Source organism: Pan troglodytes, chromosome 6 (genome assembly GCF_028858775.2).
Source record: "Pan troglodytes isolate AG18354 chromosome 6, NHGRI_mPanTro3-v2.0_pri, whole genome shotgun sequence".
In the NCBI taxonomy this organism is placed as follows: domain Eukaryota; kingdom Metazoa; phylum Chordata; class Mammalia; order Primates; family Hominidae; genus Pan; species Pan troglodytes.
Genome location: NC_072404.2, coordinates 136,639,211 through 136,659,414, shown reverse-complemented (window position 1 = coordinate 136,659,414; position 20,204 = coordinate 136,639,211). Strand labels below are relative to the sequence as shown.

Sequence of the window (20,204 nt, the reverse complement as noted above, 5' to 3'; positions counted from 1 at the left end):
GTGATCATGCCCCCTAACTTTTTTTTAGTGAAAAGAAATAATTTAAAACTGAACTTGCATACTTTGCAGTTCTTTGGTTCACACCAGATATTTATTTTCTAACTACTATGTACAAATTATGGTGCCAAATGAATTAGTATAATGCAAACTAGTCAGGCTCTCTGCCCTCATGAAGCTGACATCCTGGGAAAACTGACATTAAACAATTAATTCAATACTTGGTCATTTAAATAATTGTGGTAACTGCTATGGAAGAAAATTACTGAGTGCTATCAACTATATAATAAAGAAACAAATCAGAGGCTCAAGGAAGGCTCTCTGGCAAGTGTAACATGGGTAACATATCTGCAGATGAATATGGATTAACTGGGCAAAAAGGGGAGAAGAAAATAATTGATTAATCAAAGTATTTCAAATATTAAAACAATGCACTTACATTAATTATAGCTTTATAGTTCATAGTCAATAAAAAGTAATGCCCTTGTTTTTTTATAAAAGGATAGTTTAAATAAGCATACACTTATCTATACCAAATTATTCTTTTTTTAGAGAAGTGATATCCAATGTGATAGTCACCTTTCATGTCCCCAGATGGACATCTTTTTAGTTCAGACTGTAAAATGGCTTCAATGTAGTCAGAAGAAATAGGCTGTAACCCACAGGTTTCCTCCGGATGAATCAGCAAACCACAATCCTGCATTAAAATAATAGATATTAGTTGTTGTATTAATTAACTTGACCCATAATAATAAAATCTAAAAAATAAGACTTTATGTGGCAAATAACCTTTATGGATAAAAGGGAGCAAATATTCCTTATCTTTCCCCTGCTAGCTTATTAATAGTTGTTTGTGCTAGAAGTAGATAACAATTTAATCTTTATTTTGACATTGATATTCATGTCATTGTTCTGCCAATTAAAAAATGAATGCAAGTTTTACTTTAAAAATATATGTGTCAACTCATTAAAAACAAAACAAACTATAATAGAGGACAATACAGCAAGTGGAAAAGACGGTTAATGTGAGAAGGGAAATGGGAACTATTTGGAGAGAATTTAATTTAACAGATGAATTTCATTTTAACCAACTTTTATTAAGAATTCATGATACACCAGAGTGGAATCAGATGCATGTATTTTATTCAAAGCACATTCTTATATTTACAACAGTGGGTAACATTTCACTGCACTGAATATCATTATAGAGGCATGTGCTATACTAAGCAATGTTTTCAATAGTCTGACAGATGTAGAACAGAACGATAGTGTATTGCGTCTCTGAAACTTCTCTCCTTCTCCTTCCTCTGCCCCATCCACTGAGCTGCACCCGCAGGCTGGACCAGTCTCATTTTCTCTTAGCTTATTCTGCAAAGCTGTTGGCCCTGTACCTGTCCTATGTCCTTCTATCCTACTTCATGTGGTTCCACTGCCACTCTTCTCACTGGGTTCTCTCAGTCTATCACAATTTAGGGCGTGTTAAAAGCCTATCGTCTAGATTGGGATTGCTTTCCCCCTAATTTTGCATGGAGACATCTTATATTTTAGGTCTCAGCAAGGTCTTCCTGAAAGTCTAGCACAATTACGTCTCCCTACTTTTATTCATGTCAGCACCCCCTTTGTTTCCTTTATGCTCTTCACCGTTTGATAACTGTTTGTTAGTTTGTTTATTATTTGTCTGGGTCTTTTCTACTATACTGAATGTGCCATGGGAACAAATAATTATTCCACTCACATATGGAACCAGTACTTATCATACAACAAACAGTAAACATTTATTGAATGCATAAAAAGTTAGACTTTATTGTGTCCCTCATTATATGAGAAATTCTCAACAATGGAGAGAAACAGTGGATTTGACCTCTTCTTTGCTGTGTAACTCTGGTTCTAATCAGCAATTTATGGTTACATTCTCTCATATTCTCAACTCTCCTAACCTCAGATTCCCAGGGTCCAGGATATTAAGGAACAGGAGGAATGGTGGGGGTGAGTGAATTTAAAATATTGATTCAGTGTACATATTTTCATTTCTTAATTTATGACTAAGCATGGAGTTTAAGATACTGACTAAAATTAGAAAAATGATTTGTATTAAAATGCTTATTATAATAAAGCAATAAAAAACCACAAAGTTTATTATAATGTGGGGAGATGTAGTCTAAATAAACATCTATAAATGATACTTGTTAGTATACCCGTGTATGTGTGTGATATCTATCCAACCATTTATTTTTAGTGGAGACTGGATCTTTTATAAGGCCAGAAAAAAGTGTCATGATTCATTTTGCAAAAATATTTTTATATCAAATGTTAGAGGGAGCAATGAGAAGCAGTTACCATTATACATTGCTGATGGGAGTGCAAGTTAGTTCAGTTGCTTTGGAGAGCAGTTTATACCAAAATAAAAAGTGCAGAGGCTCTACAACCCTGGAGCCTTCTGGGTCTACTCTAGAAAAACGTAAGGGGTATGTATAAGGATAAATCTAAATGGACTAAGTAACATGGAGATATTTTCAAGACATATGGGTAAGAAAATATCCAAAAGTTATAGAACAATTCATGCTATCTGAAATACACACATGTACGTGTGTGTTCACTCAATCAACAATGTACTAAATATTGATTTTGTGGGAACAGGTATGTCTCTGTTAAGAGAATAAAAGGAAATCTGGATGACGGTAGTTACCTGTAGAATGTAATCCTGGACTGGCAGTGGATGTCAAGGAGGCTTTAGCTCTATCTAGAATGCTTTACTTTTTATTTAGGGAGAATGTTATTTTTCTAGTACTTGTGAAACTCAATCTTAGTTTGAAATATTATAAACAACTTTCACCACCTCAGCTGGAGACTTGGCTGTTCCTTCATTCTAGGAGGTACCATGTTGGACGTTACTTTTAAATGCAAAGTATTTATCTGTTTATAGTTCTATATGCTATAAAGTCATCTAAACTTGGGTACTTCAGACTGAGATGTTGTGTTCAATTTATTAATAAAAATATATTTTAGCATATATATACCCATGCAAATAATGTTTCAACATTTTTTAAAGTTTGGATTTAGATTAAACTTTTCCTGAAAATTCTTGTTTGTTTTGAGATTTCTGTGATGTGTGTGTGTGTGTGTGTGTGATCATGTGCCACTACTCATCCAAAGGGCATTAGAAACAGAGTCTAGATCACAGATAACCAAAGTCCTAACCGATTTCTTTGTTGAAGCGCTACATGTAATTGGCAAGTATCTATCATTCAGAAAGACATATTGCTACTTGTGTGCTGAGGGCTTGTCCTGGGCAAGTGACCACTCCTGCTACCTAGAACCTCATGTTTTTGTGTTTGAATTGTTATCAAATATGGTGCTGTCTCTCCCTTCATATGGAGGTTCCCACTGGGTACCTGTTCTTTGACAGTTGGTCAGTCAGCCCTGTTGGTTCTAAGTAAACAGTGACGCCAGTAAGTTTTAAGGTAAGACTAGAATAATAGCAATATCTCAAAGGACAGACCAAAGCAGAGAGTAAGAGGACAGTAGATTTTGAGGTAAATGAAATTTCGAACCATACCCTTTTTTCTATAGTTTAGGCCAAAGAATATCCTATGGCATTCTGTGCTTCCTATTGAATTTCCCCTTAGTAGTTAATCTTTGTTTGCAGTTTACATATCCTAAGCCTTTCCATTAAAGTGTTCACTATCTTAGAGAGCCAGGGCAGCTCACTGGAGTGAAAGCTAATCAGCTTCTGAGCTGTGGCCAATGTTACCCTGAAAGTTGAATGAGCCAAAGCATATGGCCAAATGCAGACCCAAGTCCAGAGACTGGTTGACAGAGCTGAGGGAGTTAAGAGAAGAAAAGGTGGTTATCAGTACAGCAGGGTAGGCTTTGTGTACATTTTATGGAATAAGACAATGGTGAGATACATAGGAAAGAGCACCACTGTGCCGGGAGTTTCACTTGTGAATTTTAGTTCCAGCGGTGTCATGAACCGGCTGTGTGACACTAAGTCACTTGATCTAGATTTCTCATTACAAAATGGTGAAGGCTGGAGAGAGGAGAAGGCAAAGAATTGCATTAGGTGAGCTCAAGTCCTGAGTTGACTGCCTTAGGTACCTATGCCATATCCATTCTCCTTTCTTCCTTTTAGCAGAAAAACCCGTATTTTGTTGGAGTAATGTGCCCAGCATTAAAAAAGTTGATTTCCCAGTCTCTCATAGCTAAAAGGAGTCAGGAGACATAGTTCTAGTCAAAGAAATGTAAGTGAACACCAGCTAGGGAGGTCTGGAAAAGTTTTACTTTCCTGATGCCACTTTTTCTTGATCACTCTGTTTCCTCTTTCTGCTTAGAATATGAATGTAAGCCTGAGAATGAGCAGCCATCTTGTGGCCATGAAGCAACCATAGGCAGAAAAAACAGAATGAGCCTAGGGTATTGGTGATGCTGTGGAGCTACCTCTACACTTTTTACTATGAAAAACAAACTCCTGCTTGGTCAAGCCACTATAGAAACGTAAGATGCAGCCAAATTTCTCTATTCCTCAAAGGGTCTCTGAAACTTATAATTTAAATGCCACATGAATCTTTTTGAGTATTTCTTTAGACCTTAAAAGTGATTAATCACAGTAATAACATTTTAAAAAAGGAAAATTCTCATTAGTGTCTCTCATTTCTTTCTTCACTGGGATGATCAGCAATTTGGTCAGGTTTAGGCATATTGAATACATCAGTTACTAAAAAGAATAAACAACAGTATTGTTGTTGTTGTTGTTGTTGTTGTTTTGAGACAGAGCCTTCCTCTGTCGCTCAGGCTGGAGTACACTGGTACCATCATGGCTCACTGCAGCTTCGAACTCCCAGGCTCAAGCAGTCCTCCCATCTCAGTTTCCCAAGTAGCTGGGACTATAGGCATATGCTACTGTGCCCAGCTAACAGCTCTTTTTTGGTCTTAAGTGTCATCTCTTGGAGCCACAGATCTATAGACACAGAAAATGTAGTATTTAGCAGAGTTCTGTAAACCAGCATTAGCTCCAGAAATCTTCACACTTAGAGTGAATCATTTTGTTGGAGACTTCAAAAGGAAGCTCCAAACTCCAGAGTAGATTGTCATAGTTCTCAATTGAGTGCAACAATATATTTAATATGAATTTTCTTGTTCATACGTGTGCAAAGTAAATATGCTTAGTACACAATTCAAAAAATTTACTTAACTTTTCATGAGGTGCTAGAGTAACTAATCGGAATCATTATGATGTTCTTGGTTTTTCCTCCTGCCTGATCACAGTTTCTCATTATCTATTCCTCTGGACACCCACTTCATTCCTTACAGAATTATTTGTCCACAAAAGAATGAGTAATATTTCTCATTTTAAATGTGATATTGCTATATTTTTAAAGCAATACTGAATTGGACTATTTGAGCTGATCTGTGTCTTTAAATCTTACCTACTTCTATTGACCCCATGGAATTATTTCTCTGAGATGAAAGAATTCTTCCCTTCTCTGTCTAAACAATTTTAAATGCCCACCTAAAATTTAAAATATGCAATTACTCCCTCCACATAGCTCCTTCCAAAGAGACCCAATTCCTCCCCTTTCCCTGGGCTACTGCCATTTCCAGTAAGTTAGTAATGATCTCTCAAAACATGATGATTCTGGCATGGCCAAATCCCTCTGGGAAGGCAGGGAGTTCCCTTCCAGACTAGGGCTGTTCCTTTCCCCACAAGAACTGACATTCCTGGGGAGAAAAATTCACTCTTAGCCCACCTGAAGTAAGATATATTTGAGATCTTATGATGTATTTTCCCCAATGTTCTGATGAACTGCTGATCAAAGGCATCTGCTGGTTCTCTTGAGCCCGAACACTTACTAAGCCTAAGGCCATGTGACTGGACACTAGCAGATCCCACCACATCTCATATCTTTAGCACCCTCATGCATGGACCAAAATGCAAGGCCTGCTATTCATCTCTCCTCTAATCCAATTTCACTGATCTGCTACTCCCATCCATGGTAAGCAAACCCTTCTAAAATCTCAAAGGCTTCACGCAATGTTCCCTCCATCTCCTCACCTTCCCCAAAACCCATCCCGGCACAGGGAAAACAGGTGAGGGGGAATGGAAAGAAAACTTGCCCTGCAACTTTGTGGGAAAAGACAACTTGCCCTCTTTCTCTGTAGCCATCTCCAGGGAAGGCTGCCTGCATAGTCAGGAAGTTTACTTCTTCTTGTCTTCCAACTGCCTCTTTCAAACCATTATTCCATTGTGTTACCCTCTGCTGTGGCTCATTTCACCTGGCTCCTCCTTGTGGCAATCTTCTATCAACATCTTAATTATGCTTCCACGTACCAATGGGACACCTTAGCCATTGTCATTCTCTCCATTTCACAATTTGCTATCAAAGGTCTGTATGGATTCATTCTATTTCATTCAACAATATTTTTGTACAAATGCTAGAATATTTTATTCAAGCCAGGGATGCTCCATCTGTAATTTTAAATTCTAATTCCTTTTCTCAAAATAAAATATACTTTTCTTCTACCTTATTCCTGCCTCTTCTGCAGTCATGCAGAACTTCCATTCCCATGATTCCTAACTCTTTCAATTTGTGTCTATACTGTTCATTTCTATACCTCAACAATCCACATCTTCCTTTTTTTATTTTACTAATGGTACACAGCAACTCTCCAATCCTGGAACAATCCAATCTATCTCCATCCAACGTTCTACATACCTGTCAGTGACGCTGGCAAAAATCACACAAATGTAAAGATAAATGCCAGACACATTTCCTGATGGTCTCTCAGTACTGCCTGGAAATCTTGGTTCTATTATCCTAGTTGGAACATTTCCCCACTCTTCACAAAGGCTACTTCAAACCTTCATCATTCTCCTTAAGCTCCCTCATTTCTACATCTCTGTTGGTCTCATTAGATGACCTTGTCTTCTACTTCATAAAAAATTAGAACCCATTAGACAGTAATTTGCTCAAATTCGTGCTATCTGACAATAAGACAACCATGCCCAGATATCTCTTCTTATGTTGTAGTAAAGTAAATCTTCTTCCATCTGTGAAGGTTTGCTTCTTTCACTTGTATTTTTCATCTCATTCTCTTCTACTTCTGGAAATGCTCACCTTTTGCTTTTGTTAACACTCCTTATTACCAAATACCAACTCAAAGAAGATTCTTTCTGTTACCCAGCCCTTAAGGTCTGACCTTTTCTATAGTCATGCCCTTAGTGCTCTTACTTTGCATTCTGGGAGATATCATTCATCTTCATGGCATAACCACAGCTTGAATGATCACGACTCCCAAACTGGATCCCTGTCTAGGCCACTCTCAGGGCTTCCAGACACGTAGTCATCTGTTTCCTGGACATCTCCCTTGGATGTCTCAGACGTACCTCAATTTCAATATAACTATGACAGATATCATAGGTTGAGTCAAAACCCACTCTGATCTTACTTTTCCTTGTTTTGCTCTCCTAAAGAGAACACTAATAACATGTCTCCCCTGTTTTTCTTACAGCCAAGAGTGGCCACTGACACATTTCTGGTCAGTGAAATGTAAGTATAAACTTGCAGAGAATTGCAGAGAAAGCCTGTTTTTCTGGTACAGAGGCTGTTCCTTTCTCCTCTCTTGTTTCTTCTTCTCTGCTTGTGAAACAGGAAATTGATAGCTGGAAGAACAACAACTATCTTAAATTATGGAAGAAAGGCCAAAAACTTTGTGGAGACTTTAGTGCTGACATCCTTGATCTTCTGAAACCATTTTGATCTATGCTGACATTCTTGATCTTCTGAAACCATTTTGATATGTGCTGATGTTCTTGATCTGCTGCAAATGTCTAATTCTGGACTTTTTATTGGATAAGAAGAAAATATCTCTTATTTATTTAAGCTACTATTAGTCAGGTTTGCTGTTACTCACCAAACAGCTGAAATTGAACTTTAAAAATCATTCCAAAATCTGTTCCATCCCCAATAACCTCAATACTGTTGAGCTTGGAAGATTCGGTGCCCAAGCCAGACATTTCAGTTTTCCAAGTTTCCCTTCTCTTCATTGCCCCTAGCAGCCAATCAATCACCAAATATTCATATCAACTTTCTCTTCTTGATTTCTTTTTTTCTTGATTTCAATGGATACTATTTTGATCTGTGTCTTCATGTTCTTTTATCATGGGAATTGCCTTGACCTCTTAATGGGTCTCCTCTGCTACAGTTCTATGGACCACCAATATGTCTATTTTCCATGTTGTTGCTAACGTCATCTTCCTGAAATGCAAAAGTTTTAAACTCCCTTTGTTGCTTGCAATAATTCAAGAGATTGCATTGCATTCAGGGTAAAGTTTGGCTGCGGTGCTCCTCTTTGGCTAATCTCCATCCAGTCTTCACCCCATACTCTGCTTGACTTGAATAACTTCTACTTTGTCCAGTGCTGCTTTCTCTGATGTTTCCATAAGGTTAACTGAAAGCATTTCATTCTCAAGGTCTGTTTTGAAGCACTCACATTTCTTTTTTTAGGACGTGAACTAAAAAAACAAACATTTTAGAATAAGAGAAAAATTAAATTGCATTGAAAGATGAACTTAGTATAAGATGCACAAATATTGTGTTAGGGAATTTTAGCTTCCATCATTAGAAAATGTTTCATCAGCTCCTGCTACAAACAAATAAAATTTCAAATTTTCAAATTTTCTTATAAATTAATTATGGTCAACTGAGAAGTTTCCTGGGTGCCATATATAAGTACTGTAAAGTGAAAATCATGCAATATTTGGATTTTGAGATTTCTAATGGTTTCCCATTACAAGGACCTTCATTTCATTTCTACTACGAAAATCAATCTATGAGACTCATAATTTCGATTTTGAAACTTTTTTCTCCTTTTGGCAAGAAGACTGATTTCTTAGACATATGCTGAGAAGCAAGATAACACATCCTGAGTTGTTTGTGATTCATGCTGAAGATGTTTATCATGGAAAATATATCATATAGAGCATAACTTTAGGAGATATTCAAATATGGCCATTTATGCTATTTAGGCTATAAGCATTTGTCTCTTTATTTTTTTATTCTTTTAAAAATATCCTATTCACAAATTGGGAAGGAGACATTAACAAATCTATTTTAAAAATTTGTACAGATTTATGAGGTACATGTGAAATTTTCTTACATGGGTATATAATGCTTAGTGGCCAAGTAAGGGTATTTAAGTTGTCCATCATCTGAGTATAATACATTTTTGTTAGCTGTAGTCACCCTACTCTGATATCAAACATTGAATTGATTCCTTCTGTCTTACTGTATGTTTGTACCCTTTAACCCACTTGTCTTCATCCTCCCTCCTTACCCCCACTCATTCTTTCCAGACTCTGTTATCTATCTTTTCCCTCTCTACCACCATGTGATCAATGTTTTAGCTCCCACATGTAAGTGAGAACATGTAATATTTGTCTTTTTGTGCCTGGTTTATTTGTCTTAAGATAATAACCTCCAGTTCCATCGATGTTGCTACAAATAATGTAATTTCATTTTTTATGGCCAAGTAATGGTCCATGTTCCACATTTTCTTTATCCATTCATCCACTGATAGGCACTTATGCTGATTTCATATCTTTGCTATTGTGAATAGTGCTGCAACATATGAGTGCAGGTATCCCTTTGATAAACGGATGTTTTTTCTTCTGGTTAGATACCCAGTAGTGGAATTGCTGGATTGGATGGTAATTCTATTTTGGATTTTTTTTGTATGAGAAATCTCCACATCATTGTCCATAGTAGCAGTACTAGTTTATATTCCCACCAAGAGTGTATAAGAGTTCTCTTTTCTTCACATCCTTGCCAACATCTATTTTTTTGTCTTTTTAATAATAGTCATTCTGACTGGAGTTAGATAATATCTCACTGTGGTTTTCATTTGCATTTCTCTGATGATTAGTGATATCGAGCATTTTTTCATGTACCCATTGGCGATTTGTATGTCTTCTTTTGAGAAATGTCTATTTCTATAAGTTGCCCACTTGTTGATGGAATTATTTGCTTTTTCACTTGTTGTTTGAGTTCCTTGTGTATTCTAGATATTAGTCCCCCATCAGGAGAATAGTTTGCAAATATTTTCTCTCATTCAGCAAGTTATCTCTTGATTTTCTTTTGCTGTGCAGAAGCTTTCTAGTTTAATTAAGTCTTATTAGTCTATTTTTGGTTTAGTTGCCTGTGATTTTGAAGTCTTAATCATAAATTGTTTGCCTAAACCAATGTCCAGGAGACCTTTCCCTAGGTTTTCTTCTAGTATTTTTACAGTTTCTGGGATTACATTTGAGTCTTTAATCCATTTTGAGTTGATTTTTGTGGCAAATCTTAAGTAGTCTGCCAATTATGAATTGTCTGTTCTGCTATAAGTTTATTCCAAAAATATTTTGCAAATCTCAGGATATTAGTTGCTACTTGGAGTTCTAACCTGCCTTCCAACTTACCACAACTAGTATAGATTTGTCAAGCTCCTCAAGGATAAAACTGGAGCATAAGGATAATTGAAATAGATGTATTTTTAAAGCATTTATTACATGCCTGGCATGTAAGTTATTTACACATATTATCTTATTTTTCTCACAACAACTCCTATCTTCATTTTAGGAATAAGAAAATAGAAATGCTAAATTACTGAGAGGTAGGTTTTAAATGGAGGTTCATCTCACTTTAGACCTCTGCCACTTCATCTTAATATATAGCTGACTTTCCCAAAAGCAGAGCAAATCATTTGTTTTATAGTCTAATTTCAATCTTCCTGTGAATTAATCAATACTTTCTCTTTCACCTTTACTCCATCTCCACACCAATCGCAGTTGAAAGTTGGTTCCTTAAAATGGACTTGCATTGCTTTATGTCTTTTCAGGTACAGTCACACCGAGGCTGTTTTTGGTATAAATCCATCCACGATGTAAGCCCAGATCAGAAAGTGTGTTACAATCTTTCTGTTTCTAGCACTTGTCAGAGTCCTCAGCATGTGATAAACATTCAAAACATGGCTTCTGATTGAAGCTATTGTCAGTATATAGAATCAATGGAAGGAGAAGAAATGGATGGATGTAGGTGTGGGGCCCAGCTGCAGAGAAAGGGCCACTGGAATAGAGAAAAAAGGGGAGAACATAAGGGTAAACATGACCTATATGGCCAACGCTGGGTTCCTGCTAGCATGGATATTTGGGGCACTGGAATGACCTCCAATATAATTCTGGCGCTAATGTTTTTGAGTCTCTACAGAATAATTGTCTAAATAATTCCCATATGATCTATTTAGCTCTAGAATTTTGTGTTTGTGGTTCTCCCTTTTGAGAAATTTCTAAATGGATTCCTTGTACAGACTGGCATCTTGTTCTGAAGGAATGAATTATTTTCTGTGTTTACATGGTCTTTAAATTTAACAACTCTCCTTGCACTGTAGTCAATCAGCCATAAAATACTGAGTAGCTATTGTCTGATTCACAGTATCAGACAATAAACATTTATAGAATAATTAGCTTATGTTTACATTAGCAATAAATAATTAATGATAATCTATCTAAAATCACCCTTGAGATATCACATTTATCTCAAAATTGAATGTTTTTCAAGAAGAAAAGAGAGCAATTTATGTAAATTAATATTAAGAGAGATTTTTCTCCTTTATGGAGGGCATTTGAAATATCTGTAAAAATAATTGCATATAAATTTAAACCAGCAATTATACTGCTAAGACTTCGTCCTACAAATCTACTTTACAAAGTACACAAAGATAGATGTACAAGGAAACTGACTGGAGCACTTCATAAAATATTAATAACACAAAACTAAACACATCTCAAGTGTCCATCAATACAAAACTGGTTAAATAACTTATGCTACATCCAGATAATCAAATATTTTGTAATTCTTAGAAAAGATGGATGTGGAGGACATCCATTCCAAGATGGCCGAACAGGAACAGCTCCGGTCTGCAGCTCCCAGCATGATCAACGCAGAAAACGGGTGATTTCTGCATTTCCAACCAAGCCTCGGCTGGTGACACCCAGGCAAACAGGATCTGGAGTGGACTTCTAGCAAACTCCAACAGACCTGCAGCTAAGAGACCTGATTGTTAGAAGAAAAGCTAACGAACAGAAACGAATAGCACCAACATCAACAAAAAGGACATCCACACCGAAACCCCATCTGTAGATTACCAACATCAAAGACCAAAGGTAGATAAAACCATAATGATGGGGAAAAACCAGAGCAGAAAAGCTGAAAATTCTAAAAACCAGAGCACCTCTTCTCCTCCAAAGGATCACAGTTCCTCATCAGCAACGGAACAAAGCTGGATGGAGAATGACTTTAATGAGTTGACAGAAGTAGGCGTCAGAAGGTCGGTAATAACAAACTTCCCTAAGCTAAAGGAGCATGTTCAAACCCATCACAAGGAAGCTAAAAACCTTGAAAAAAGGTTAGATGAATGGCTAACTAGAATAAACAGTGTAGAGAAGACCTTAAATGACCTGATGGAGCTGAAAACCATGGCATGAGAACTTCGTGATGCATACACAAGCTTCAATACCCAATTCGATGAAGTAGAAGAAGGGTATCAGTGATTGAAGATCAAATGAATGAAATGAAGAGAGAAAACAAGGTTAGAAAAAAAAGAGTAAAAAGAAATGAACAAAGCCTCCAAGAAATATGGGACTATGTGAAAAGACCAAATCTACGTTTGATTGGTGTACCTGAAAGTGATGGGGAGAATGGAACCAAATTGGAAAACACTCTTCAGGATATTATCCAGGAGAATTTCCCCAACCTAGCAAGGCAGGCCAACATTCAAATTCAGGAAATACAGAGATCACCAAAAAGATACTCCTCAAGAAGAGCAACCCCAAGACACATAATTGTTAGATTCACCAAGGTTGAAATGAAGGAAAAAATGTTAAGGGCAGCCAGAGAGAAAGGTCAGGTTACCCACAAAGGGAAGGAAGCCCATCAGACTAACAGTGGATCTCTCGGCAGAAACCCTATAAAGCCAGAAGAGAGTGGGGGCCAATATTCAACATTCTTAAAGAAAAGAATTTTCAACCCAGAATTTCATATCCAGTCAAACTGAGCTTCATAAGTGAAGGAGAAATAAAATCCTTTATAGACAAGCAAATGCTGAGAGATTTTGTCACCACCAGGTCTGCCTTACAGGAGCTCCTGAAGGAAGCACTAAACATGGAAAGAAACAACCGGTACCAGCCACTGCAAAAACATGCCAAATTGTAAAGACCATCGATGCTATGAAGAAACTGCATCAATTAACAGGCAAAATAACCAGCTAACATCATAATGACAGGCTCCAATTCACACAAAACAATATTAACCTTAAATGTAAATGGGCTAAATGCCCCAATTAAAAGACACAAATGGGCAAATTGGATAAAGAGTCAAGACCCATCAGTGTGCTGTATTCAGGAGACCCATCTCACATGCAGAGATACACATAGGCTCAAAATAAAGGGATGGAGGAATATTTACCAAGCAAATAGAAAGCAAAAAAAAAAAAAAAAAAAAAGCAGGGGTTGCAATCCTAGTCTCTGATAAAATAGACTTTAAACCAACAAAGATCAAAAGGGACAAACAAGGCCATTACATAATGGTAAAGGAATCAATTCAACAAGAAGAGCTAACTATCCTAAATATATATGCACCCAATACAGGAGTACCCAGATTCATAAAGCAAGTCCTTAGTGACCTACAAAGAGACTTAGACTTCCATACCATTATAATGGGAGACTTTAATACCCCACTGTCAATATTAGACAGATCAATGAAACAGAAGGTTAACAAGGATATCCAGGACTTGAACTCAGCTCTGCACCAAGCAGAACTAACAGACATCTACAGAACTCTCCACCCCAAATCAACAGAATATACATTCTTCTCATCACCACATAGCACTTATTCTAAAATTGACCACATAATTGGAAGCAAAGCACTTCTCAGTACATGTAAAACATCAGAAATCACAACAAACTCTCTCTCAGACCACAGTGCAATCAAGTTAGAACTCAGGATTAAGAAACTCACTCAAAACCGCACAACTACATGGAAACTGAACAACCTGCTCCTGAATGACTACTGGGTAAATAACAAAATGAAGGCAGAAATAAAGATGTTCTTTGAAACCAATGAGAACAAAGACACAGTGTTCCAGAATCACTGGGACACATTTAAAGCAGTGTGTAGAGGGAAATTTATAGCACTAAATGCCCAAAAGAGAAATCAGGAAAGATCTAAAATTGACACCCTAATGTCACAATTAAAAGAACTAGAGAAGCAAGAACAAATTCAAAAGCTAGCAGAAGGCAAGAAATAACTAAGATCAGAGCAGAACTAAAAGAAATAGAGACACAAAAATTCCTTCAAAAAAAATCAATGAATCCAGAAGCTGTTTTTTTCAAAAGATCAACAAAATTGACAGACTGCTAGCAAGACTAATAAAAAAGAAAAGAGAGAAGAATCAAATAGACACAATAAAAAATGATAAAGGGGATATCACCACCGATCCCACAGAAACACAGACTACCATCAGAGAATACTATAAACACCTCTACGAAAATAAACTAGAAAATTCAGAAGAAACAGATAAATTCCTGGACATATACAACTCCCATGACTAAACTAGGAAAAAGTAGAATCTCTGAATAGACCAATAACAGGCTCCAAAATTGAGGCAATAATTAATAGCCTACCAACCAAAAAAAGTCCAGGACCTGATGGATTCATAGCCAAATTCTAACAGGGGTAAAAAGAGGAGCTGTGTACCATTCCTTCTGAAACTACTCCAATCAATAGAAAAAGAGAGAATCCTCCCTAACTCATTTTATGAGGCCAGCATCATCCTGATAGCAAAGACTGGCAGAGACACAACAAAAAAAGAATTTTAGACCAATATCCATGATGAACATCAATGTGAAAATCCTCGATAAAATACTGGCAAACCAAATCCAGCAGCATATCAAAAAGTTTATCCATCACGATCAAGTTGGCTTCATCCCTGGGATGCAAGGCTGGTTCAACACACACAAATCAATAAAGGTAATCCATCACATAAACAGAACCAATGACAAAAACACATATGATTATTTCAATAGATGCAGAAAAGGCCTTTGACAAAATTCAACAGCCCTTCATGCTAAAAACTCAAAATAAACTAGGTATTGATGGAACGTATCTCAAAATAATAAGAGCTATTTATCACAAACCCACAGCCAATATCATACTGAACGGACAAAAACTGGAAGCATTCCCTTTGAAAACTGGCACAAGACAAGGATGCCCTCTCTCACCACTCCTATTCAACATAGTGTTGGAAGTTCTGGCCAGGGCAATCAGGCAAGAGAAAGAAATAAAGGGTATTAGTTAGTAAAAGAGGAAGTCAAATTGTCCCTGTTTGCAGATGACATGATTGTATGTTTAGAAAACCCCATTGTCTCAGCCCAAAATCTCCTTAAGCTGATAAGCAACTTCAGCAAAGTCTCGGGATACAAAATCAATGTGCAAAAATCACAAACATTCCTATACACCAATAACAGACAAACAGAGAGCCAAATCATGAGTGAATTCACATTCACAATTGCTACAAAAAGAATAAAATAAGCAGAAATCCAACTTAGGAGGGATGTGAAGGACCTCTTCAAGGAGAACTACAAACCACTGCTCAATGAAATAAAAAGAGGACACAAACAAACGGAAGAACATTTCATGCTCATGGATAAGAAGAATCAATATAGTGAAAATGGCCATACTGCCAAAGGTAATTTATAGATTCAATGCTATCCCCATCAAGCTACCAATGACTTTCTTCATAGAATTGGAAAAAGTACTCTAAAATTCATATGGAACCAAAAAAGAGCCCACAATGCCATGACAATCCTAAGCAAAAAGAACAAAGCTGGAGGCATCACGCTACCTGACTGTAAACTATACTACAAGGCTACAGTAAACAAAACAGCATGGTACTGGTACCAAAACAGAGATATAGACCAGTGGAACAGAACGGAGCCCTCAGAAATAACACCACACATCTACAACCATCTGATTTTTGACAAACCTGACAAAAACAAGAAATGGGAAAAGGATTCCCTATTTAATAAATGGTGCTGGGAAAACTGGCTAGCTACATGTAGAAAGCTGAAACTGGATCCCTTCCTTACAACTTATACAAAAATTAATTCAAGACAGATTAAAGACTTAAATGTTAGACCTAAAACCATAAAATTTCTAGAAGAAAACCTAGGCAATACCATTCAGGACATAGGCATGGTCAAGGACTTCATGACTAAAACACCAAAAGCAATGGCACCAAAAGCCAAAATAGACAAATGGGATCTAATTAAACTAAAGGGCTTCTGCATGGCAAAGAAACTACCATCCGAGTGAACAGGCAATCTACAGAATGGGAGAAAATTTTTGCAATCTACCCATCTGACAAAGGGCTAATATCCAGAATCTACAAAGATCTTAAACAAATTTACAAGAAATAAACCAATCAAAAAGTGGGCAAAAGATATGAACAGACACTTCTCAAAAGACGACATTTATGCAGCCAACACACACATTAAAAAATGCTCATCATCACTGGTTATCAGAGAAATGCAAATCAAAACCACAATGAGATGCCATCTCAGGCCAATTAGAATGGTGAACATTAAAAAGTCAGGAAACAACAGATGCTGGAGAGGATGTGGAGAAATAGGAACACTTTTACACTGTTGGTGGGAGTGTAAATTAGTTCAACCATTGTGGAAGACAGTGTGGGGATTCCTCAAGGATCTAGAACTAGAAATACCATTTGACCTAGCAATCCCATTACTGGGTATATACCCAAAGGATTATAAATCATGCTACTATAAAGACACATGCACATGTATGTTTATTGTGGCACTATTCACAATAGCAAAGACTTGGAACCAACCCAAATGTCCACCAATGATAGACTAGATTAAGAAAATGTGGCACATATACACTGTGGAATACTATGCAGCCATTAAAAAGGTTTAGTTCATGTCCTTTGCAGGGACATGGATGAAGCTGGAAACCGTCATTCTGAGTAAACTATCACAAAGACAGAAAACCAAACACTGCATGTTCTCACTCATAGGTGGGAATTGAACAATGAGAACACTTGGACACAGGGCAGGGAACATCACACACAGGGGCCTGTCGGGTGGGGGACTCGGGGACAGATAGCATTAGGAGAAATACCTAATGTAAATGACGAGTTGATGGGTGCAGCAAACCAACATGGCACATATACCTATGTATCAAACCTGCATGTTGTGTACTTATACCCTAGAACTTAAAGTATAATAAAAAAAGATGGACATAGAGTAAAGATATGGAGATATATATAATAAAAGTTATTAAAAGCAGTAAAGCAAATTGCAGAACATGATGTATACCATGATCTTATTTAAGTAAAATAAAGTGTTAGTATATATACTTGATTGTGAACACGTAAGTTCTGGAATGATACACAAGAAATTCTAAACAGTGGATCTCTTAGAAGATTAAGGATAGAAGGCCAGAGATGGAAAGGCAAAATGCACTTTTACTTTTTATTTTACATGCTTCAATATTTCACCATTAGTATGAATTATGGTTGTATTTTTAAAACTACAATTTAAAAATATTATTTAAGATGTTAAAGCAGAATAATAGAAAAGAAGAGAACTGATAGCTCTTTGAAGTTGTATTTGTTTCCTAGGGCAACTGTGACAAATTACCATAAATTATATGGTTTAGAACAAATCTAAATTTGTTGTCTTTCAGTTCTGGAGGCCAGAAGTCCAAAATGGAGGCATTGGCAGGTTTGATTCCTACTAAGGGCTATGAAGGACAAGCAGCCTGTACAGCCATTTAATACTGTCTTGTTTCGCAGACTTATAGTTTATCCAAGGAAACATAAGAGTGAGTTAAGTAAATGTTCCAGGTAGAGGGATGAGCACCTGGAACATGCTAGAGCTGGGTGAAACCATGACCATTCAAGTTCAGAGTAGACGATGCTCAGAGACTGGGATAGGAAGTGGGTAGAAATTAGTCACATTAATTTGGAATCATGATTTCCATGCTTGGCTCATTCTAATGACACAGAGTTCTTGAATGTGACAACAAATTAAGCTTCTTCAACTTTGTTATGTTTAAAAATTATTACCAGGTAAGTCTCTAAACTCTATTTCCTTTTATAAAACTTATAAAAACTTTTACTAAGTAGCTGGCTATTAAAAGTATAGGACAAAATTAAACATCTTTACTGAGGAGTAGGAAACATTTTGACTTTCACTTACAATTCATTCCAATAAAAATTGGCAGTGAACAAGGTTTACCTAAGTAATCGCCTTACACTGAGTTTTAAGAAAAATATACAGCTACTTAAGTTATTCTATTTTTTGTGCAGAAAATTTTCCTAAAAATATGGCTTTAAAAATTGATAAGCTTCAATGCTGGGTGTTATTATGTTTTAGTGAGAAATTACAAGTACGTTTTAGTTTTATTAAAAATAATGGAACTTGAGGTTGGGTAGAAGATAGTACATACGGCTTCCCTTGCTGTTTATGTTTGGAATGGATAATCTTACTTATAACACATTAGAATCCACCTAGTAATGAGCCATCATAGAATGTGACACAGTTGTGTGTTTCTTCCCTAAACATATATCAGCTGAAAAGTGGCTATTCATTATACTGTGAAAGAATTTTAAGTTAGTCTGCAAGGAACTCAGGAAGGAAGGAAATTGAAACAAATTACAAGCAAATGAATTAGTTCTACTCAATTAAATGTATTAATATGACATTAATATTGGAAATATTTCTTTACATTTCTCATGCATTCCAAATCTCTGAGCTAATATAAAGTTTTTTTCTTTTTCAACCTAAATGGCCTTCAAATTAGCCAGGATGGGGCCAATGTGGTCCTGCTTGCTGAAGTCCATTCTGAAAGACACCCTGTATTCTCCATTTAGAAGTGTATGAGTCTCTGGTCTTTGTAGGATTTGGACTGGAAAATCTAGTGAGAGGAAGCCTGTGAAATGCCTAATGCTACCCACTTCCAGTGAGGTAGAAAACCCAAGGAAAGCAGCCTTTGTTGTGGTTTCTTGCACTTTTGGTTTTGGTTCCAGATGGAATCCAGATGGGTAAATATGAATACAAATGAACAAAAGAATGAATTTATATGCTTAGATACAACATTCAGTTCTTTTTGACTTGTGAACAAAGAAATATAGTGTTGGATCTGTGTGTTACTACTTTGGGTTCTCTCATACTTTGACCAATCTAGATCAGTTTTGGAAGTGACAAAATAATAGCAACAAGAAAAACTTATTTCATATTCCAAAGGAACAAACCTGTTTTTGTAGGTTGAAGCAGAAATAGTACTGATTGGAAATAGGTAATAGGCTGCAGAGATTTTAAAGGACAACTTTTTTTGTCATTTTTTAGATTATACTTTAAGTTCTGGGATACATGTTTAGAACATGCAGGTTTTTTATGTAGGTATACATGTGCCATGGTGGTTTGCTGCAGCCATCAACCCGTCATCTACATTAGGTATTTCTCCTAATGCTATCCCTCCCCTAGCCCCGTGTCCCCTGACAGTCCCCAGTGTGTGATATTCCCCTCCCTATGCCCATGTGTTCTCATTGTTCAACTCCCACTTATGAGTAAAACTTTTAATTGATGTATAGTTGCCAACAATGGTGACACCAAACAACAACAGATGTTTGCCACCTGTTAAGCAGTAAGTAGGTTTGCCCAGGAGATATTGATCACTCCTACTCAAAATAATTGCTGTTATAAATACTTCAGCATGGATGGACTGTCCCACATATAAATAGTCTGCTAATAAAGCATATGAGGTTGTAATCCTTAAAGATGTAACTTGTGGGGAATCTTATGCTTGAGTGGCACTACTAAGAGAGTTGAATATTTAATAAAAGATGCAGTCACATTAGTTTTGGGCACCATGTGGACATTTCCTGTCTACAATTATTAGGTGGGTGTAAAAGTAATTGCGATTTTTGCCATTGAAAGTAAGGGCTTTGGGAGTCCAAGACGGACAAATCACCTGAGGTCAGGAGTTTCAGACCAGCCTGGCCAACATGGTAAAACCCTGTCTCTACTAAAAATACAAAAAAAAAAAAAAAAAATTAGCCAGGCATGGTGGAGGGTGCCTGTAATTCCAGCT

General features: G+C 36.7%; 1 protein-coding gene across 6 annotated transcripts in view; it reads right to left on the bottom strand.

Moving 5' to 3' along the window:
* CPED1 (cadherin like and PC-esterase domain containing 1) overlaps nt 1-20,204 on the bottom strand; it is a 315,315-nt gene that overhangs the window by 64,731 nt on the left and 230,380 nt on the right. For all 6 annotated transcript variants that reach the window (XR_010158959.1, XM_016945383.4, XM_016945388.3 and 3 more), the window contains one exon: nt 577-694. Coding sequence is in view for 5 of the 6 variants with exons in the window: in XM_016945383.4 (XP_016800872.2) it covers nt 577-694 (118 nt within the window). In the remaining variant the exon portion in view is untranslated. The remainder of the gene's footprint in view (nt 1-576; nt 695-20,204) is intronic.